The 22,436-nt window shown below is 48.8% G+C and overlaps 1 protein-coding gene across 3 annotated transcripts in view; it reads left to right on the plus strand.

Moving 5' to 3' along the window:
• Positions 1-22,436, plus strand: part of ASTN2 (astrotactin 2) — a 1,044,864-nt gene that overhangs the window by 747,196 nt on the left and 275,232 nt on the right. For all 3 annotated transcript variants that reach the window (XM_070375013.1, XM_070375014.1, XM_070375012.1), the window contains 3 exons: positions 14,157-14,281; positions 18,198-18,302; positions 21,219-21,398. In XM_070375013.1, coding sequence (XP_070231114.1) covers positions 14,157-14,281; positions 18,198-18,302; positions 21,219-21,398 — 410 coding nt within the window. The remainder of the gene's footprint in view (positions 1-14,156; positions 14,282-18,197; positions 18,303-21,218; positions 21,399-22,436) is intronic.

The following is a 22,436-nucleotide window of genomic DNA, read 5'->3' on the forward strand; positions in this document are numbered from 1 at the left end:
CCAGGGAAGATAATCTCTAGGTCTGTTCATATGACTGCAAAGGCATGATTTCATTCTTTTTATGGCTGAGTAATATTCCATTGTATAGATGTATTACATCTTTATTATCCATTGATTTGTAAATGGACATTTAGATTGCTTTCATGTCTTGGCTATTGTAAACAGTACTACAGTGAATATTGGGGCCCATGTATCTTTTCGAATTGTGGTTTTCTTCATATTTATGCCCAAGAGTGAAACTTCTAGATCATATCATAGCTCTGTTTTTAGTTTTTTAAGGAACCTCCATACCATTCTCCGTAGTGGCTCTACCAATTTACATTTCCACCAACACTGTAGGAGGATTCCCTTTTCTCTACATTCTCTCTAACATTTATTGACTGCAGACTTTTTTATGTTGGTCATTTTGACCAGTCAGAATGGCAATGGTATCGATACCTTATGGTAACTGTAACTTGATTTTCATTTCTCTAATAATTAGCATTGAAGCATCTTTTTATTCTTTTAATTTGGAATCCAACCTACTGGAGGTCCAATTTCAGTTTTTGAGATTCTTCTATATACCTAAAGCTTTGCTGGAAGCTGGAGAAGGAGAGAGAAGACATAGTCTCTGAATGTGGTAGAAATAGACACCCCACAACAATTTCAGTGTATGCTGAGGTAGGAAGAGAAGTATTCAACACATGAGGCTGGGGGCATTGCCCGGAGCATGGATAACTCTCCTAGAAGCCAGGAGTAGGGTATGTGGTTACAGAAGAATCAAACAACCAGGAAAAAAAAAAATTCATGTACAAAAAAAAAAAAAATCCCAAATTAGTGACCACCTGCCCTGCATTCTTATTATAGCTCTGTCATGTGACTTGGACAAGCTGTGTATGCTGGGTGGAAAGGAGTAAAAGAAAAGAATTTGAGGTCTATTTCAGCTCTAAAATCTGCATCTTTCTTATTCGTAATCAAGGCTTTTTAAGAATGTTAAACTGTGCTGGAGCAGTGCTTTCTACAGCAGCAGTGGCTACCATTTACTGAGAGCTTGCTAGTCTCTGGCCTTCTGCTGAGCTGTTCATATTATGGACTTTCTTAATCTTTGCAGCAAGTATGTGAGGCAAAAGTGAAATGAAAGTTTTAGTCGCTCAGTTGTGTCCGACTCTTTGTGACCCCATGGATTGTAGCCCACCAGGCTCCTCTGTCCATGGAATTCTCCAGGTAAGAATATTGGAATGGATAGTCATCTCCTCCTCCAGGGAATCTTCCAAACCCAGGAATTGAACCCAGGTCTCCTGCATCACAGGCAGATTCTTTACTATCTGAACCGCATTATTCCCCTTTTTTCTGATAAACAGTTGTTGTTCAGTCGCTAGGTCATGTTCGACTCTTTGTGACCCCATGCACTGTAGCACGCCAGGCTTCCCTGTCCTTTACCATCTCCCGGAGTTTGCTCCTGGAGCAAACTTGGATGTTGCCACCCAACCATCTCATCGTCTGCTGTCCCCTTCTTCTCCTGCTCTCAATCTTTCCCAGCATCAGGGTCTTTTCCAGTGAGTCAGTTCTTCACATCAGGTGGCCGAAGTATTGGAACTTCAGCTTTAGCATCAGTCCTTCCAGTGAATATCCAGGATTGATTTCCTTTTTGCTTATAAAAATGATATTCCTGTTTTTCTGATAAGCAAACAGTGGCCCAGAAAAAAATTCATCATTCTGTGCAACCAGAGCCACACAAGGGACTGGGGGTGGAACCCAGATACAAATTCAGGTGTGTCTGGCTGCAAAGACCGTTTCAGAAAACCTACAGTGTCCACAGGATCAGGGCTTCTCCTCTTGGGAATTTCCTCTTAGCCCTTCAGGCTGGAGCTGTTCAGAGACATCTGTGTTAGTTGAGGAAATGGCCTCAGGGCTGAAAAGGCCCTCAGAGAAGGGAAGTGACTTGCCACACAGCCAGTTTGTGGCGCAGCTTCACAGAACTGGTCTCATCCAGGGCAGGCCTGAGCAGGCATGAGGAACAGTGAGAACACACACTGGGATTTAGGGAGACTCAATTGCCTCCGCCCTTGGGGTCATTTGGCAAGTGCTTTTGTGTCCCTGTTCTACGTCTGCTGTTCTGCTAGACCCTTGAGACAGACATGAATAACGGTGTGGGGTGGAGGGGCCCTGAACACCAGAATATAAAGATCCTATTGGACTTGAAATCTTTTTTTTTTTTTTTAACTTTTTCAACAATTTTATAAAAATTTTAAAACATCAATAGAGTTGAGAGAATTTTACAGCAACTACTCATATATATCTACCATTAAATTCAGTCATTAACATTTTTATACATTTCTTTTACTACATATTTATCCTTCTGTCTACCCATCGATCCATCTTATTTTTTGATGTAATTCAAAGTAAATTTCAGGCATTAGTGCATTTCTCCCCAAATACTTCAGCATGCATGTATAATTAGAATTCAATATTTTGCTCACAGAAATATTTTTAAAGGTACAGGGATATTGGCTTCTGACCTTGACTGTGATAAAATTAGCAGCTAGACCCACCCCCCGGGGGAGAGGAAGGGACCCTGGAACCTGCAGCCCAGGGGCCGGAGAGAGAGATGAGAGATCTGGGCTAAGTGTGCCCCTCCCATCATCCGGGCAGCTGTTTCCTCCGGTCAGGGGATTCTGCACCAGACCCTGCACCTCTGTGTGAGGAGGCGGGGGCAGGCTGGGGTCTCCTTTGGCTGCACCTGCACACCTGTGTGATCTGGGGTAAGGCCAATTTCCCTCTTCAGATCTCATTTATAGCACCTGAAAAACAGAGATAATGGTAGCACTTACTTGGAAAAATGCAGAGGTTGGACCTAGTGATGTCAAACGTTCCCCACCCCCAGCTCTGAAATGTTATGCCCGGCTATCAGGACTTTGATTCCTTCTCTTGAGAACTGGAGGGACCATTCGGAAAGATGCTGCAGAGGCCCCGATGACAGCAACTAGGCTTGTTCCCCTTGTTATGACAGCATGAGGAGTCCCGTGCTGACACACACAGGCGAGGCGATGGAGGGCGAAGCGGCTGAGGAGAAGATAATGTTTCTCTAGCCTGCAATTTCTTTCAATTTCAGGGATCGCAATTACTAGGGTAGGAGTTAGTAGCATCCATGCCTGGAATGCTAAAGTGAGTTTGGTGCCACTGGCGGAAGCGGCTTTGCATTTAAAGAGGGAAGACTTAGGCAGTGTGAAAGCCGGGCTTCATATTCTGTGTGTGTGTGTATGTGCGTGTGAATTATCGTTGTTATTTAGTTGCTAAGTTGTGTCTGACTCTCTTGTGACCCTACGGGCTGTAGCCTGCCAGCCTCCTCTGTCTGTGGGATTTCCCAGGCAAGAATACTGGAGTTTGCAATTTCCTTCAACAGGGGATCTTTCCAACTCAGGGGTCGAACCCGCATCTCCTGCATTAGCAGTGGATTCTTAACCGCTGAGCCTCCAGGGAAGCCCTTGTGTGTGAATGCACACCTGTGTATGACAGAGGGTGGAGCGGGAGTGAGAAAGACAGGTGTGAGCATGGTCAGGGAGGAGGCTGGTGGGGGAGATGAGGTGACGGTCCTGATTTAATTTTGCGTGACCCTAGGAAAATGACCTCACTTCTCTGCACCCCAGCTTCCTCACTTGTATCATTGAGGTAATGATACTTAAGCTGCAAGATTATTGAAAAGTGTTCTAGTTTGTTCAGGCTGCTATAACAAGATACTGTAGGCTGGGTGGCCTAAACAGCAGACATTTACTTCTCACCGTTCTGGACCCTGGGGTGTCCAAGCTCGAGGCACTGGCAGATTCAGTGCCTGGTGAAACCTCACTTTCTGGCTTACAGATGACACTTTCTCCCCATGTCCTCACATGGCAGAAGGGACAAGGAGTTCTCTGAGGCCTCTTTTATAAGGACACACATTCCATTCATCTGGAAGGGCTCCGCCTTCCCAGAGGCCCCACCTTCAAATACCATCATGCTGGGGTTAGGTTTCAGCGTGAATTTGGAAGAGATGGCTGAGAGGATGATCCAGGCCTCACAGGAGGGGGATCGCAGGACTGCAGCTGAAAGCATTCCTCCCCCCCAACCCTACTCCCATTCCATTCAACTAGGAGGCATACATTCGTTCACTGAATACGTGCTTATTAAGCCCTTAATTTGTGCTTCAGCCACTGTGCCAAGGCTGGATACACAGAAGTGAATAAAACAGATGTGGTCCTTGTCCTGCAGTGTTCTTGGGCCAGTGAGAGAGACACCAAGTGACCAGGACCAAAAGTCCAGTGTGAAAATGCTAGGATCGGGGAAGGATGGGAGCTGTGGAAACTCAGGGAAGGGGCATTGATCCCCCAAATGAACAGAGAGACATCAACAAATTCCAGAGGAGGGGGTGGGGACACAAAACTGGAGTGTGGTAGGCAGAAAAATGGCCCCAGGGCTGTCCATGTTTTAGTCCCTAGAATAAATTATCTTACATGGAACAGGGAGATTAAGGGTGAAAATAGAAATAAGGTTACTAATAGTTGATCTTGAAGTAAAGGGATTATCCCATGCAATCCAGGTGGGCCCAATGTAATCTCACGGGTCCTTAAAGTGGAAGACAGAGGGCAGAGAGGAGCTCAGAGTCTTGTGATGCCAGAAGGACTTGACTTGTCTTGACGAGCTTGAAGATGGAGCCAAGGAATGGGGGTGTTCTCAAAAAGCTGGAAAAGGCAAAGAGATGCATCCTCATCTAGAACCTTCAGAAAGTGTGCATGTGACTGGCTGACACCTCGACTTTAGCCTGGAAGCCCCCGTCAGACAGCTGACTTACAGAACTCTGAGATAGTACGTTGATGTCGTTGTAAGCAATGAGGGTTGCAGTGATTCGTCGTGATAGCAACAGAACACCAATACGTGGAGCCAGTGGCATCCTGGAGTTAGGACTGACATTTGAGCCAGTCCTTCTGGCCATGGGATGGGAAACACATTGGAGGGATAAGGCTGGACACTGAGAGCTCAGTTAACAGACTTCAGTGATAGGCCCCGGGAGAGTGGATGGTGTCCGAAACCAGAACAGACAGCTGGTGTATGCTGTGTCTCCTCCAGACTCCTGAATGAGAGGGGGATCTGCCACATAGATCCTGCAGCCAAGACCTACCAGGCTTGGAATGGAGACATGCAGGCAGAGCGCGGCCATCCGTGGCAGCGCTGCCCGGCTCGTCCGTTACTCTTCTTCCAGCCCCCACCACGTGCAGCAGTGATGGCCACCAGCAGGTCCCACCTCCTGAGGCTCCCTCAGACCTGTCCTCTTCCCTGTATTCTGCCATCCAGCTCCTCCATCACATCTTGGCTGGATTGCTGTAAAACTCAAACTCTCTCTCCCTTGCCCCAGCCTTGTTCCTTTCCCAGCCCATCCTCTACCCTGCATCCCGGCAGTCATTCTAAAGATCCACCTGGATGGCATCACTCTCTTGCTTACGACTGAGCGACTGAATTGAACTGAACTGATCCATATGATAAGATAATGTGTAAATGCCAATGTAAATATTCCATTAAGAATATTCAATAAAATGCTGGCTGAAAGAAGAAAAAAAATAAATAAATAAAACCAGTAATGGGTCTCCTTGCCCTCAGAATAACCACATTCTTTAGCATCACATAATGCATGTACACATACGCACCCACACACCTTTGGGCTTGGCAATGCTATTACTTGTGCCTGGACCCCACGACCACCTCCCTTCCTCACTGTCTCCCTGGATAACCCCTCCCAATCGGTCAAGACTCACCTCTGTCAGGGAGCCTCCCTGGCCTCCCTCTCTGAGTTAAGTGCTCCCTCCCTGGTTTTGTGAACCTCTTCTATGAATCTTAAACTATCACATTTTAACCCATGTCTTTAACCGGAGAAGGCTATGGCACCCCACTCCAGTACTCTTGCCTGGAAAATCCCATGGACGGAGGAGCCTGGTGGGCTGCAGTCCATGGGGTCGCTAAGAGTCGGACACGACTGAGCGACTTCACTTTCGCTTTTCACTTTCATGCATTGAAGAAGGAAATGGCAACCCATTCCAGTGTTCTTGCCTGGAGAATCCCAGGGATGGGGGAGCCTGGTGGGCTGCCGTCTCTGGGGTCACACAGAATCAGACACGACTGAAGTGACTTAACAGTAGCAGCATGTCTTTAACTAGTTAAGGGTTCAAACTTTTTTTTTTTTTTTTTCACTGTAACTCAGTTATACAGAACACTGTAGTCTTCTTTATATTTTACACTTGACATAATCTTTCCCTCAAGCTTTGTTTCTACTGATAGCAAAAAAAAAAAAAAAAAAAAGTCAACTTGCCAATTAAGAATACAGAACATACTCTTTAAGATAACTGTCTATTCTATTCAGAGTTGAACACCTCACCAGCCAGCCCTGTCTTTCCCTTGCCAGGCAGTCTCCCTGACTTCCACGTGGCCTCAAGGTACAGAGAGGGGTTGGGGGAGAATGACTTTGGCACGGGTGTGGTCTGATCCTTGCTGGCATTCACCAAATGATGATTTCCTGTTTGAGCTGGGCTCTCAGCCCTTGCGCTGGCACCCATGGTGATATGTGGATGGTCTTAGGTGTTTCTTTTGAGGGGCTGTGTGTTGGAATCCACTGCCCCGTCCGAGTCATGAAGTCCCCACTCTCCACGGGACCCTTGTTCTAATCTCAGGCCTCCTTCCCCATCTTGCTTCCACTGGAGGAGGGGGGTTGTACCAGAAAGTCTTGTCTTATTCTCTTACCCTGTGGGTACAAGACTTTGGGGGTGGGGAGCTGACTTCTCCTGGTCTCTTGCCCACCTACTGCTAGCCATGGGACCTCCTGTCGGCTTGTCAGATAAAGGGGCTCACAACCCCCCCCAAGACTATATTCAGATCTGGGGGAGCAAACCCTGTTGCTGCTGTTCACCCCCATCACCATGGGTTTTTCTTATTGGCATTTAAACATTTATTAGAACTGCCATCGAGGCTGCGGTGAGTAAGGAGAGGTATGGACTCCCAAAAAGCCCAGAAATAGGGTCAGTGACTCTCAAGCCTGAACTCTTGGCCGCTTGGCCTTGGTCTTCTCTGCTAGGCAATTCCTCCCCATGCTAGTGGTAGGAAAAGGGTTTTCACCTTCCTTTCTCTGTCCTCTGGGAACTCCCCTGAGGTCATAGCCTATACCAACTGCATGTTAAAATAAGATATTATGATCTGGGTTGGCCAGGCCTGCCTTTGATATAGAAAGGACCTTCACTCCCAGCACAGGCTGGCTTTCAAAACTGTTGTCTAGCTCAAGACACTACAAAGTCAGCTTTGACGTCTAGCCCAAAGCTGAGGGATGGCTCTCTTTCTTTTCTAGAAGGCATCTGCTCTTCTATCGAAGGAGCAGAAGTCTTTGATTTAGCAGGTGGGCTGCCATAGACCAATGTGGTTTATAGGGAAGGAAAAAGTCTTTAACATTTTCAATACTAGCATTCACCTGGCACATATATACACATGTATGTAGGAAGCATTTGTACACGCGTCTCATACTAGACTGAGAGCACCTTGAGGATGGAGAACGTCTGTTTTTTCTTTGTTTTCCCAATGCCAGGCACATAATAGTGAAAATATGTTGAATGAATGAAAAGTTGAACGAAAGAATGACTCGGTTTGGAACACTGGAACAGAGCACTTGCCTGAAGACTCCTAATTAAGAAGCAAATCACATGAGAACAGTTTCTGTCTCATAGAAGGGCAGAACTTGGGGTGGGTGTGAACAAGTGTGAGCATCAGTTTAATCAACATGAGACCCTATGATTCTGGCACCTACAGGATGACTACAAAATCTAGTCCAATGTCTCTCAGTCTGAGGTTCAGAGAAACAAATACTTGGCACGGTCTCCCACCCCTCCCAGTTCTAGAGGTAGGGAGGAGCTTCCCCAACCACCCGACCAAGCAGTCATCAAGCCACGAGGAGGACAGGCCCCCCAACTCCTTGATCCCAGAAGAAACCACATCTTAGCCAAAGTCATCTCCCTTGGCAAAAAGACTCAGCTTAGCTGGAGGTAAGTTACAGGTCCTTGTTTAAACCAGGGGAGATGCCCTCGTGAGTGTTGGGAGTTTGGGGGCACCCTTTTGGGGCTGCTGTGGACAGCCTCGGAGTGCCAAGGAGAGTGGCCCCTCCCTGCGAACTCAGCAGCACGAAGGCCAAGATTCCTTGTCTTCTCTCCATAAGAAAAGGCTGCAGACAGTGCTGGCTGGCTCTGGGGTGATTTACTTCCCTGAAATACCTCAATTTAAATGCTAATTTCCCCAGAACTGAGGGGTGATCGGCTCTTGCATGCTGGTCGCTGTGTATTAATATATCCAAAATGCTTATACATATTCTTAGATGGGGACAGGCAAGAAGTGAAACCTTGTGAGGGGTGGGGGAGGGTGGCCGGCTCCCCTTGCTTGGCATTCCTATCAGCATGGGGCAAGGCTGATGACAGGAAAGCTACAGGAGGCGCGGGCTCTGGGGGCATGCTGCCCAGGTTTGTGTGACTCGGAGGTGGTGTGCTGGTGGCATGGGGACTGAAGAGGCCACCTCCCCCTTGGCACACAGTTGAACAGATGCTTGGGGGAGCTTAGGCTGTGAGCAGGCACTGTGCTGGGCTCTCTGAGGCTCTCAAAGAAATCCAGAATCTGATGTGGGACTCAAGAAGAGGGACTGGCATTAAAGATAATTCAGGGAGAGCTCCCTGGTGGTCCAGTAGTTGGAATTCTGAGCTTTCACTGCCGAGGGCCCGGGTTCAATCCCTGGTCACGGAATTAAGATCCAGCAAGCCAAGTGGAATGGCCAAAAAACAACTCTATGTGAATCCTCCTCCTCACCCCTTGAAGTTGAACTCATCGCTCCTGTTTTGCAGATGAAGTTACCAAAGCTCATCAAATGAAAGTTCGTTCTTCAGGGGATCTTCTGGACCCAGGAATCGAATCCGTGTCTCCTGCTTAGCAGGCAGATTCTTTACTACTGAGTCACTAGGGAAGCCCCCAGTCCTGGAGAGGCAACAGAAAATGGAATGGTCCTCATGGAGCCCACAGTTTAGTGGGAAGAGCAGGTATCCAGCCAGGTCCCCATGCATACCTCTGGGATAGGAACCATCGAACTCTTCATGGAAGAAAAGAGTAAGATTCTTTTTTCTTTTTCCAGGCTTCATAATTAGCTTTATTTATTTATTTTTATAGTCATCAGATTAATTTTTTTAGTTTTTAACATTTTTTTAATGTATTAGCAATGTTGTGATAGTTTCAGATGGATAGCAAAGGGGCTCAGTCATATATATATATATATGTATATATATGTACATGCATCCATTCTCCCCCAAGCCCCCCTCCCATCCAGGCTGGCACATAACATTGAGCAGAGCTCCAGGTGCCATACAATAGTCTTGTTGGTTATCCATTTTAAATATATCAGTGTATACATGACCTTCCCACAGTCCCTAACTATCCCTTTCCCCCAGCAACCATAAGATCATTTTCTAAGTCTGTGAGTAAAGAGCAATTTTATAAGAGGGTGTAACAGGGGAAGTGACCCAGGGAAGGTTTCTCCAGGGTAGAGGATTAATGTGGGGTCAGAGTGACAAGTAGGAGTTGGCCTGGTTCAGGGGTGGGGGCAGGGCAAGAGCTTTCCCGAGAGAAGGCAAATCCGGAGTGGATCCTTGGCAGGAAGTGAGTATGCCCCACAAGAGGAACATCAGGCCAGTCGGTGCAGCCTGGCGGTAGGCAGACGGCTGTGCTTCATGAAATAAAGCAGAAGGAAGAGGCAGGGGCTAGATGGTGGAGGCCTTTTTACATGGTGCCTGCATTCTGCTGCAGGCAGCCCTGGTAATTCCCCTGCTGTTCCCCGAGGGTTCACCACAGTCCCTGTAGCATGGGGGAACCCCAATCCAAGTCTGTGGAATCAAAGAGACCTCCCACTCCCAGAGTTCTCCTCAGATCCAGGGGACCAGGATGTGCTGTTTTAAACATCTGATGAGCTGTTTCCATCTAATATCAGTTGAGATGGAACTATTTTCATGGATATTTGGGGGGAGAGGTTTGTACAAAGAAACAGTGCCCCTGTTGCTATTTGAGACACATACATTTATGCACACACACACATGACTGCATCCCTGGGCTCAGAAGCACACCTGTCTCTGCCCTGCTCTCAGGTTACTCTGGATCAAGAGCACGTGGTCTGGACTGATGCCTTGAACGTGTGCTCCCTGAGTACCAGATGCTAAGCTAAGAGCCCCATTGTCACTTCCTGATGGTGGCCCTCAGGTGGACAAGTTCCTAAACCTCTCTGAGTATCCATTCCTTCACGTGTAAACGGGAATAATAATAGTAGTTACAGAATTCTCGTGCAGTTAAAAATGACACACACACTCACATGTGTCTTGGCACACTACCAAGCACATAGCTGATGATCAACAGATAGGATCAATACACAGACAGTACTTACTCTGCTTCCTATCTTCCTGCTATTAGGATTCGGTAGTTGCCTTGTAGCTTCGACAACACACGCACCCACCCATACCCAAGTCTGAGAATCTGGATTTGTTTTCGAGTCAACTGAGTTTAGGCAAGCACCCTGCTGTCCTCCCCGTCACCTTCCCCAGATGGGTGGATTCTGAGCTGCCCTCTGGGCTGTGTCTGGGGTCCCCAGCCCAGGGGAGCGTCCCCAGCTCCCCCAGCTCCGTTCCTTGCGTGTCCTGTTTTGCCTCCAGGGAGAGCTGATTGATGCGAAGGCCACGGGCGCCCTCTGCTGGCAGAGGCCATGCAGGACTTGTGGCCATCGCCCAGGCAGACGTGAAGGGGCGCAGTTGGGAGCGACCACCCTAGGTCCTTGTTCTTTGCTGTTGCTACATTTTCACTCCCTGATCCGCCCCCACCCCCTTCTCCCTGCGCTTTGCACTAGCTTGAGAACTCCCATCTTTCCATGGTCTCCCTCTTTCCCATGCTTTCCCTCTAGACCCTTCCTATGGCCTGGAAGCTCAGGGAGACAACTTTCCTCCAAGCAGAAGAGTATGAGCCGGCCCCCTGCCGTCCCGAGTCTGGCCAGTGTGCTGCCACGTAACGAGGTCAGATTAGCCCACAGAGTCAAACCCGGCTTAAAGAGAAGGCAGAAGGCTTAGAGGAGAGGAACGTGGGGCTGGCGAGGGGGTCACTGTCCCCCTCCTCTGCAATTAGAAAATCAAAGCCAGAGAAGCCGTGAAGTGGAGATGCTAGATGGTAAAGTGAAAAGTGATAAGCTTGCCTTCAGATCCCTCTTTCCAAATGTGCTCCACGTGTAAGTCCAGGGAAGTCAGTTCACATCTCAGAGCCTGTATGGGGCAGGGCCAGGGGGTGGGGGAGGTGTGATCATGCCCATCTCATGGTGTTGGATAAGGGTCCTGAGGTCACCTGTGGAGCGGAGCACTGGTGTGTAAGTCGCAATGAGTAACAGAACCCTTCTTTCGGTGTCAGCCTGTCTGGGCTCAGCACACCCCAGGGTGCTTCGGCTCTTCCGGCTTTGAGAGCTTGAGACTGTCATGGACAGCATCTTCAGCGCCCTGCACCTGTACAGTAATGTAGGGTGTGGGTTCTGGGGTCAGTTCTGAGATCTCCCACTTCCCAGCTATGGTTTTAAGCAGTTACATAACTGCTTTGTGCTTCAGCTTTTCCACCTCTGAACAGGGGGTGGTGGGGGGGCTGGTTTGACGGCACCTAATTCACGTGGTTGGGTTAGAGCTCATGTAAAGTACAAGAAACATTGCCTGGTGCCTAGGAGGTGCTCAGCCAACAGCTATTGCCATCATCCTTATTACTGTGATTTCATTAAGGCAGGATGAAGAGCTCTCAGGGTCCCTAATTTACAGATGAGAAAACCGAGGTTTGAGTGCTTTGCTCCAGATTACCCAGCAAGGATGCAGTGTGGACAGAGCAGGATGCCAGTCTTCAGAAACGTCTCCCTCGTGCCCTCGAGAAACAAGCGTTTGAGTCTTGTGGGGAAGGAGGAGACCTTGGGTCTCGTGCAGAAGCCTCCAGCCCTCCGGAATCCCCAGTAACCAGCCCCACTGCCTGTTCTGCGTGGCTGGTGTATTGTCTCCCCCACACACGGCTGGGAAGATCTCAAGGGCTCGGGGAGAATCCAGTCTGTCTCTGGGTCCTTGAGTGCTCGGCTCAGGGCTCCACTCAGCATGTGTTTGCTGACTGACTAGGGCAGGGGGACACCCTCCACCTCATTATGTCTCTAAGGGAAGCTCTGTAAACCAGAGGCCACCGCATGAGGGGAACATGAGGAAGCTTTGTTCCTTAGACCCTCGTCGGGGTTGCATGCTACTTGGGGGCACTTCCGTGGCCCCTGGCAGGCTCTCTTTTTATTTTCACAGGGCTGCTCCATGTACCCAAGTGTGCAGACTAATCAAAGGCCATTCCACCTGGGCAGAATCCATGATCACAGGCACACATGTAGATGAACACGGGCACACACGTGATGCACAGAATAACATGCTTACATGTACAAGTTTGGACCCAGAAACTCGGCATCGTGAACACACAGGCCTAGTCAACAGTCCCAGGCCCAGCCGCTTACCTCCCCAGCTGTGCGATCAGACAGACCTGGTTCCAACCCCAGCTTCACTACCTCTTAGCTCTGAACCTCATTTTTTTTTTCTTTTGTGTCAAATGAAGATAATGATGACTGCCTTGGGTCGTTGCGAAGATTAAATGATTAAATGGATGTGAAGTGCTTAGCCAGGTCCTAGCAAAGTGTAGAAGCTTAGTCACTAATTGTGAGGGACAACGATGACAAAGACGCTGGTGATGTTGAAGATGGGGATAATGTGTCCGCCCCTGGAGTGCGGCCTGCTCAGGGGTCAGACATGGGGAACGTGTTCTCTAAATGAATGAATAGAAGACACGTTTCACGGGTGCCTGGGGGGAGTGCCTGGGGACGTGGAGCACAGACAGGAGGGTGACCCAAGCCACACAACGCTTGCACGTGTCCTTTTGAACTGCCGAGATCCAGGCTTCAAAGGCGTTGCTTTGGCCTCATGGATTTTTGCTTGCCTGTCTCTGATTTTCGTTTCAAGACTGTGTATTCCAGGTGGCAAAATGAAGCGATAAACATTCCCTCCCTTTGTTCTTCGCCTTCTCCGCTCCTTCTCTCCAGATTGTGGTCAGTGTTTCTAACTGAGGATTTATGAATAAAAAGGGACCTCAGAAGTCAGGTTTGAATACGAAAATGCCCTGGATACTGTCCATGCCAAGTGTCTGTCAAGTTCCCCTTGCATGCCCCCAGCTAAGGCAAGCTCACCACCTCTCAGTGACAGGCTGTTCCAACTTCAGGCACATCTATTGTCTAGAAGATTGAAGCATGTCTCCCTGCAATGCACAGTCATCCCGTTCGCCACACCTTAAGGCTACCTTTGCTCAGGGTTCAAGTGCCCTGAGATCACCCTGAGGTCTTTCTTCTGTTCGCTGGGGTGGCCTTGCAGTGAAGGGACAGAGGCATCTGAAGAATTGAGACAGAGAGAGCGCTGGCCTAGGAGCGGGGAGAGCTGGTCTTGCGTCTGAGCCATTGGTTGTCCATGACAGTTTCACACCTCTTCTCCAGGTTTCAGTTTGCCCATCTCTGAAAGGAGAAGTCCGATCTGAAAGATATCTTGGGATCCTTTCACTTGAGCACGCAGACAGCCATTCTCTCCAGCTCAGCCTCAAGCACTCCACGCTGTCCTCAGTCCCCTCTCATGCTGGCTCACCATCATCGCTGCTTATGTAAGGGGACGTTTCACAGCCAAATATACAGTTTATAGAACATCAGACTGTGTCCTGAGCAGCTGGCAGCTTTATCCCATTAAATGTTTCAAACTACCCTGAGATCTCACTTTTATAGACAAGGAGACTGAGGTTCCGAGTGGACCAGCAGCTTGCTCTCAAGATCCTGCAGCTACTCAGTGGTGGGCCGGGACTCAAGCCCTAGCCTGCTGGATTCTAGAAGCTGTCATTAGCACTCTGTTCTCGGAGCTGGGATTCAGGGAGCCAGAGGCCTCCATCCCAGCAAGCCCGCCACCCCCCCAACTCACCAGGCTCTCCTCTGACTCGGAGCTTCCTGCCCTCCTGCCCCACACCCCCATCCCCCAGCCTCTGCTTCCTCGACCTGGCAGTCTCTCTGCTCCTCTCCACAGGGAGAACAACTTCATCAAGGACTTCCCACAGCTGGCTGACGGGCTGCTGGTGATCCCGCTGCCGGTGGAGGAGCAGTGCCGGGGGGTCCTCTCCGAGCCCCTCCCCGACCTCCAGCTGCTCACTGGTAAGACACACAGATACTGGATTCCTGCCCTCTGCCCCTCGGCCTTCCCTCTGACCACACAATGGTCTCAGCCACTCAGCACGTCCAGAATGGGCTTTGCCAAGCCGCTGTGCTAGTGAGGATGTGAAAGGGGCCTGCCGTTTCTAGGGCTCTTAGGGGCAGTGAAGAACTGGGAGCTTCCCTGAGACTCCAGACTCTGAGCCAAGGCCGGATTTACCCTCTTGGCAAACTTCAGTAGGCAGCGCGGTGTTATTAACCACAGTCACCAGGCTGCGTGTGGGATCAGCAAACACATCCACCCCCAGAACTGAACCTCTGGACCCTTTGGCCAGCCTCTGCTCATCACCCCACCCCCACCAACCATCCTACTCTCTGCTTTTATGAGTTCAAAGGTTTTAGATACCACACGGAAGTGAGATCATGCAGTTCATTTTTTTATATTTATTTTTAATGGAAAGATAATTGCTTTACAGTATTGCTTTGGTATCAGCCACACATCAGCATGAATTAGCCATAGGTATACATATGTCCCCTCCCTCTTGAACCTCCCTCCTACCGCCCACCCTTTCTCACCTCTCTTAGCCATACCACGGAACACATTGGAGTCGTGTCTAATGAGCTGGATGAACCTAGAGCCTATTATACAGAGCAAAGTATGCCAGAAAGAGAAAAACAAATACTATGTATTAACACGTATGTATGGAATCTAGAAACATGCAGTTCATGTTTAAGTCATTTAAAATAAAATAAGTGGACCTTCCCCACCCCCCACCCCAACCAGGAACCTCTTTCACTTACAGCACATTAAGTCATGCAGCTTGTTTTTGAACGTGGACACTGAGCCATCCTGTAGGGTGGGTATTATTTTTCTCATTTTGTAGATGAGGAATCCAGGCTCAGACAGGTGAAGGGAGCAGCTCACGGTCACACAGCAGACCTGCCAGGACTGGAACCAGGTGCTGTGGCTCCAGGTCTTCTGCCCTTTTTTTACTCCCCTCTGCTGTTCGCTACAACCCCCGCCACCCACAACCTCTGTTTCTCCCCTACAGGGAAACACTTTTTGGCAGGCTCTCCTGAAGCCTATATTTTCTGCCCCACTGCTGGATGCCCTCTGCTCCTCCTCATCTGCTCCAAGTTCCTCTTTTGCCCTTTTATGGGGGACTTTTCCAAGTTGTAAGGGCCCTGACTCTGCCTCTGTGATACAGAACGCTGTGGTTCTGCATTAGTGGTACAGACTCTTAGGGTTATTTGTGTTGATTTGGGGCTCCTTAATAAAAGAACTGTTACATTTTAAGAGTTAATTTTTTGTTTTTGTTGTTCATCAGAAAAAACACCCCTCCCCATCCCAGGGCTTCATGTGACTCCTAATCCTTGGGTGGGAATCTAGGGCAGGATCAGGTAAGAAGGGGGTCAGTAGTCGAGTAAGACCAAGGATGGCTTGTGGTCAGGAATGAGAGGCAAGAGAGTGAGTCAGTAAACAGATATTTATTGAGAGTTTGCTATATATCAGGCTCTGTTTTGGAGTATTGGAGCCTCTATTTACCAGGCTGTGCAGGAGTAGGAATAATATAGACCATGGCCTTGACCTCAAGAAACTGACATTTCACTGAAAGAGCTTGTATTCCAGGTGGAATCCAGTATGGACCAGGAGTGGGGAAGGTATAGGATGGAATGATGATCACTCACAGGGAGGCTTAGGGAGGGAATGAGGGCAGAGAAGCTGGTCTTGTAAATGTTTTGATAATCAAAAGAGGTAGTAGGTTTGGGGACTTTTGTTTTTGTTTATTTGATGTTGTTGTTGTTGCTTTTGTGTTTTGTTTTTTTCTTTTGGACACTATGGTGCTTAGTCGCTCAGTTGTGTCCAACTCTTCACAACCCCATGGACTATAGCCCGCCAGGCTCCTCTGTCCCTGGGGGATTCTCCAGGCAAGAATACTGGAGTGGGTTGCCATGCCCTCCTCCAGGGGATCTTCCCAACCCAGGGATTGAACCCAGGTCTCCCACACTGCAGGCAGATTCTTGACTGTCTAAACTACCAGGAGGAAAGCCCTTTGGACACTAAAGCACCAAGTAAATAAGCTGCATCAACAACCTGCATTGAAACGTCTGCCTTGTTCTCTTGGGGATGGCCCTGGTTGCCAATACGCCCTCCAAGTCTGCTCTGAATTAGGACGGACAGTCATAGATGGGGCAGGGACTTCCCTGATGGTCCAGCAGTTAGGATTCTGCACTTCCACTGCAAGGGGCAAGGGTGTAATCCCTGTTGGGGAACTAAGATCCTGTATGCTGAGGCACGGCCAAAAAGATAATAATAATTAGATGAAACAAGATTAAACATTTAGAAAAAAATAATAATAGGTGGGGCGGAGGCTGCCTGGGGCTGCTGTCCAGTCTTCCCATGCAGACTGTTTCCTTCACCCTGACCCGAAACATGGCCCTCTCCTCCTCTCCCACCCTCCCCCCTTCTCTCCCCAGTGTCTGCAAAGGAAGGGCGGGACAGGCAGAGCAGACAAAGAGAGAGCATATATTTCTAACAAAACAACCTCGCTCCAGTGGACTTATCTTTGGGGATCATGAATATTTTACTTTAGAATGAAAGCCTCTAAAAAATTACATTATTTCTGAAAAGGCTAGGGAGGAGAAAAAAAAAGAAGAAGAAGTTGACAGTAATGGAGAACTTTAATACTGCAGTAATGTCCAGGAAGAAATCATTTGTTCCAGTGAGATTCTCATTTTAATCTTGGTATCAAATACCTCTCTAAGTGCCTCCGCACCAGGGGACAAGAGCAAAGGATAGAAAATGTGCCTGCCGTTTGCTGAGGATACATAACAACAAAAATAATAACTGCTGATGTGACTAGCATTTCTTTTTCGTGTCTTTTTTTTTTTCCCTGATTACAAAAAAGGGAGTCTGCAGTGCTTCGAGTAGAAAATTTAGAAAATGGGGATGAATATAAATCAGAAAACAGGAATCTTTTACGCATCCACTTGCTAAGCAAGTTAACCACTTGCTAACATTTTGTTTTGTTATTTTTTCCTTTGTGTATGTTTTGTCTATACTTGGGTTTCAGAAAACGTCTTCTGTGAAACTTGAGTGTCAGTGGGCCCTGGAAACGGGGCTCCTCGGCCAAAGACATTTGCAAAGTGCTGCGCGCCGGCTTCATGTACCTTTAAAATGTATATTAATTTATTCAAGGAGCTGAGAAATTATACAGTCTGTTTTTTTAATCTTGTTTAACTTTGTTTAGCCAGTGTGTCTCAGTCTTATTTAAAATGGGAAGCTTTTGTGTGTGCACACAGGTATTTTATGAGACATCAAAGGACATCTCATGTTTCCATGTTAGGAAATAACAGTCTGTACAGGATGGGCAGACATATAAGGTCAGCTGGTGAATGTGTGAGACTTTGCACAGGCTCTCTGTCACAACTGCTCCGCTCTACTGTCGTTGTGCAAAAGTAGCCTCAGGAGCAGGTGATGCGTGGGCCCCCACTGCACGTGTCCGACATTTCAAGATTACCATAAACCTTCCTCTGCTCTTAGTTCATTTGAGTCTCAATACGCCTACTAAATAAGGTCAGCCTAGGTAGCCATGGGATCAGAAGGGGAAACTGAAGCACCGCAGTGTCTAGCGCCCCATGGTAAATTACCTCTGGGGTTAAGTGGAACCAGAAACCCACTCTTGCTTGTAGGGTAAAGGGGCCATGTGAGCTCTAGAGCAGAGAGAAAAGGGCGGCTTGAGGCTGAGGTCAAAGGCCAGGAAGGAAGAGGCCTGGAGGCGGGCTGCAGATCCCACTGTCGGCCCCAGAGGGCTGAGCTTAGAAGGGGAGGCCGTTCCCCAGAGCCCAGGGCTGCAGGGCAGGGTTGTGGGGTGAGGCCTGTGAACGCGGGGCTCACGTGACCTTCTTCCCTCCCCAGGAGACATCAGGTACGACGAGGCCATGGGGTACCCCATGGTGCAGCAGTGGCGGGTCCGCAGCAACCTCTACCGCGTGAAGCTCAGCACCATCACCCTCTCGGCAGGTGAGCCCCGCCGTCCGCAGCCAGGGGACTTGGCGTAATTCAGCACAGTCCCAGGGCCTGCCAGGGCCCGTGCTGGCACTGGGGATGGCTGAGGCATGAGGCCTCGCCCCCTGCCATCAAGGAGCTCACGGGGAGGGTGGAAGGACAAGCAGACAGACGGTGACGGCCGCACGTTACAGGAGGTCAGTGCAGTAACGGGGCCACCGTCCGTTCTGGGAAGTCAGAGGGGCTCCTGGAGGAAGGGGGCTCTGCACAGGGTTTGACAATTTAGCTCACGCTTACATTCTTGAAGTATTTGAGGCATGTGGGTTCTTTCAGGCACTGATTCCTCTAGTCTCTTCTGATTTCCTTTCCTGCCCATCTCCTCCTGCTCAGCAATAAGCATCCCTGGTCCCCCTCCCCTCACCAACACACACACACACACACACTGTTCACACTCTGCCCACATGAATCTTTCCCCATGATAGGGATGGCTTATAATTCTCAAATGGGACATTTAGTTTCAGACTTACAAGTCTCAAACGGGACTTACGGTTCTGAAAATGGGACATTTTCTCTCTTGGCTTTGTGACTCTATATATGCCGTTCCCTCTGCCTGGATCTCCTTCCATATCCTGCGTTACTCAGAGATGCCGCCCCCATTATCTGTCCCCCTGGGAATAATGCAAGGCATTCCCTGTGCTCAACTGCTGATGTTAAAGCACTAACAGGTACTTGATTGGTATCAGAATCCTGTCTCCTGCACCTCAACTCTGACCTGCGAACTGTGGGTAGGGCTTGGATCCTATTTATTCCTGTGCCTTATATTCCTTTTGGTTCTCCTTTTTGATGAAGGAATAAAAATTAAACAAAACTGGAAAAACGAATAGGTAATGGACTTTGGAAAGATGAGGCCCAGACTTGGAATTTTCTACCCTGACTTATTCCTAGCACTGCCACTGTGTTATTGTCTGAGTGTCTCGTGATTATGCCAGCTGCTTTCTTATCTTTTTTTCTTTTCCAGTATCAGTTTGCTCATGAGCACCATGGAACTCTTTAGCCTGGATATTGGGGAAGTGTAAATAGTTATTATGGCTGACACCAGCCAAGCACTTTATAATGTTTTGTATCTTGGGACTTACATCAGTCTCAAGAGGAAGGCATTCTTTATCCTTTATTTTTCAGATAAGGAAATCAAGGGTCAGACGGGTTAAGTTGCCCAAGGTCACACAGCTAGTAGGTGGCAGAACAGGAGTGTGTCAAGGATTTGATGGCAGTGTTGTCTGCCTAGATAAAGAGCCACAGGGCCTCTCCGTGGTGTTATTTATTACTGAGCAGAAACCATCTCATTATTAACTCTGTTGCATTAATTACCCAGTTGCATGAGTTAACAGGTTGATGGAGAGGGGTTGTTCCAATCAAGCACCCATTCTTTGAGTCCTGTTTCGCGTTCACCACCACCTACACCTTTCCACAGCACTTGTGAGTGACTGCCATGTTCCTGTCAGAACTACAAAGGGGCATCTGCTTTAATTAATCAGTAATGACGCTCCGAGAACCCCCTTGTAAATCAAATGTTTGCAAATCGGAGCTCATTTTCAATGTTGAAGAAGCGCTTGCTCTTTTACGTTTTACTTTGATGTGGTGCAGAATCAGTTGTTCTTATTCTCATAATGGAGTCAGTGCACTTGCCGTGTCTGGAAATGGGGGTGGGAAAGGACACATGTGCAGATTTAGAGACAAATGGGACAGCGCTTCTGCTTTCAAGGTGATGCCTGTTGAAGGTATAGGGAGTAGGTGCCTTAGGCCGGGATGGTGTGAAAAGCTTCTTGGGGGAGGGATGACTTCCTGGGGTCTGGAAACATGGATGTGACTCAGAGAGGAAGTGGAAGACCATTCCAGGTAAATGGTGGGTGGATGGGTGGGTGTGTGTGTGTGTTCGGAGTGGGGGAGGGATATAAATAAGAAAGTGTGATGAAAATGCCAAATCACATTCAGGAGAAATAGGAAAACAGATTTGGCCAGAGGTGAAGCCTAACGTATGTGCTCATGGGAGACGAGCTTGGAGCCCTGGGATACCCAGATAAGGTCATTGGGCTTTATCCAGAGCACAGAAGAGCCCGAAAGGTGTTAAGGCTCCTGAAAGCGTCGCTTGGTGCCCTGCCTGCAGGAGGAAGAAGGCAGGGGGTCCGTGGGCACTGAGTGATGGCCATGCAGACCCTATGCCAGGCACTGAGGACTCAGGACCCTTGGCATAGGACTAAGGGCAATGGAGCAGCAACGAGGCCCTTGACAATGGCAGGAGAAAGAGCACACCGTTGTTTTGGAGACAGAAAGGGAAGTCACGTTCTAGGAAGCTAAGCCAGGGATTACATCTGAGGAAACAGAATGTCTGCTGAGCCTGGGCTAGTGCAGTGCCTCCGGCTCCAGCCATGGACAGTTCAGGCCCAGGGTAATTGGGTATGTGAGCAGTGTGTGCACTTCGGGGTGAGAACAGAAGTCGGTCGGAATCCTAGCTCCTCTGGCTGGAGGACCAAGGCAAATCACTTCCAATCTCTGACCTTTGACTTGCTTATCTACTGGAAGGGCTCATTATGGTTGGGACTGCAGTGCCGGACTGAGGTTAAACTAGACAAGTGGCTGGAGCACCTGGCAGCGTGCCCGCCACACGTCAGCTGCTCAGGAGACCTCAGCTTTGATTTTTCCTGATTGTGGCTTTTGGGTCGCCAGCGTTTGTCCTTCCTCTGCTGTTGACTCCCTCTGGGTGGTGTCTCGTGTGTCCACCAGAGAGAGCAGTCTTTGCCAAGTAAGGGAGGGATACTATGTACATTTGGCCGATGCTATGGTGAGGGACAAGTTACCAAATCCGGGCTTGCCATTTGCTGGGCGCCAGCCTCCCAACTCTGACCACCTCCACATGCTCCTCCTCTGTCCCAGGCTTCACCAACGTCCTCAAGATCCTGACCAAAGAGAGCAGCCGGGAGGAGCTGCTGTCCTTCATCCAGCACTATGGCTCACACTACATCGCAGAGGCCCTCTATGGCTCCGAGCTCACCTGCATCATTCACTTCCCCAGCAAGAAGGTCCAGCAGCAGCTGTGGCTCCAGTACCAGAAAGGTAAGCCTGGAGGGCTTGCTGGAGGTGGCGGCCAGCTGAGACATGGAGGTCAGGCTGCTGGGGAGATAACTGAGCTCCCTGGGAGCCAAATCCTGGCTCTGCCACGTAGGAACTGGGCGGCCGTAAACAAGTCCCTGTGCCTCTCAGGGCTTCATGTTCACCGGGGATGGAATGAGGGACCGTGTGATGATTCCTCAGGATTCTTAAAGTTCAGGCGTTTTCTGAGACCCCAGGGTGGACTCCAGAACTCTGGCCTTCTACTGCGAGTTCCTTGTTTCCCACTCTGTCCTCTCAAAATAACTGCCAAGGTCAGGAGGCTGGGGAAACTGTAGGGGAGGTGAGAGCTATCTCGTTGACACCTTCTCTCTGGGCTTCTTGGAAGAACCTAAGGGGAGCGCCGGCTCCTTTGGGAGTGACCAACTCATGTCTGAGAGGACAGTTTCAAGTCTCACCATGGAGACGCCTTTGCCCTCAGGCAGGGTCACCAGGTCTTATTTCCCTCCATTTCTCAGCTATTTATCAGAATTGGAATTTCCCTGAAGCAGAAGACCAGTCTCTGTCACTCCCCTTGGGAAATCTGTCCCCTTCTCACCTCAGTTTTCCCTTCCTGTGAAATAGGTACTTTAGTGATTCCTGTCTACTTCCTACATTAAAGGGAAGTAGTTTATGCAATAACATTTTGAGAAAGACGGAAATAAGGCATACATGCATTGTGTATTATTATAGCAGTTCCATGTAGTCACAGGCTCATTTCACTGATGAAAAAATGAGTGTCGGATAGGCTAACAAGTCAAGTGCTCTATGGACACATAGCTAATACGCAGCAGGGTGAAGATCACTTCCTGTTATCATTGTTACTATTCTTATCAATTAATTTAAAAAGAGAGGCTCTCGATCGATGGGAAGGGTGAGGAGCGATGTTAAAAATGTGCTTGTACCTTCTCCATGTGGTCCAGCTACATGGCCTCCAAGAACCAAACCAAGAGTAACTCAAAACCACAGAATGCAGGTGCTGGAAGGGATCTGACAGCTCTCACT

This window comes from Bos mutus, chromosome 8, assembly GCF_027580195.1.
Source record: "Bos mutus isolate GX-2022 chromosome 8, NWIPB_WYAK_1.1, whole genome shotgun sequence".
NCBI lineage: Eukaryota > Metazoa > Chordata > Mammalia > Artiodactyla > Bovidae > Bos > Bos mutus.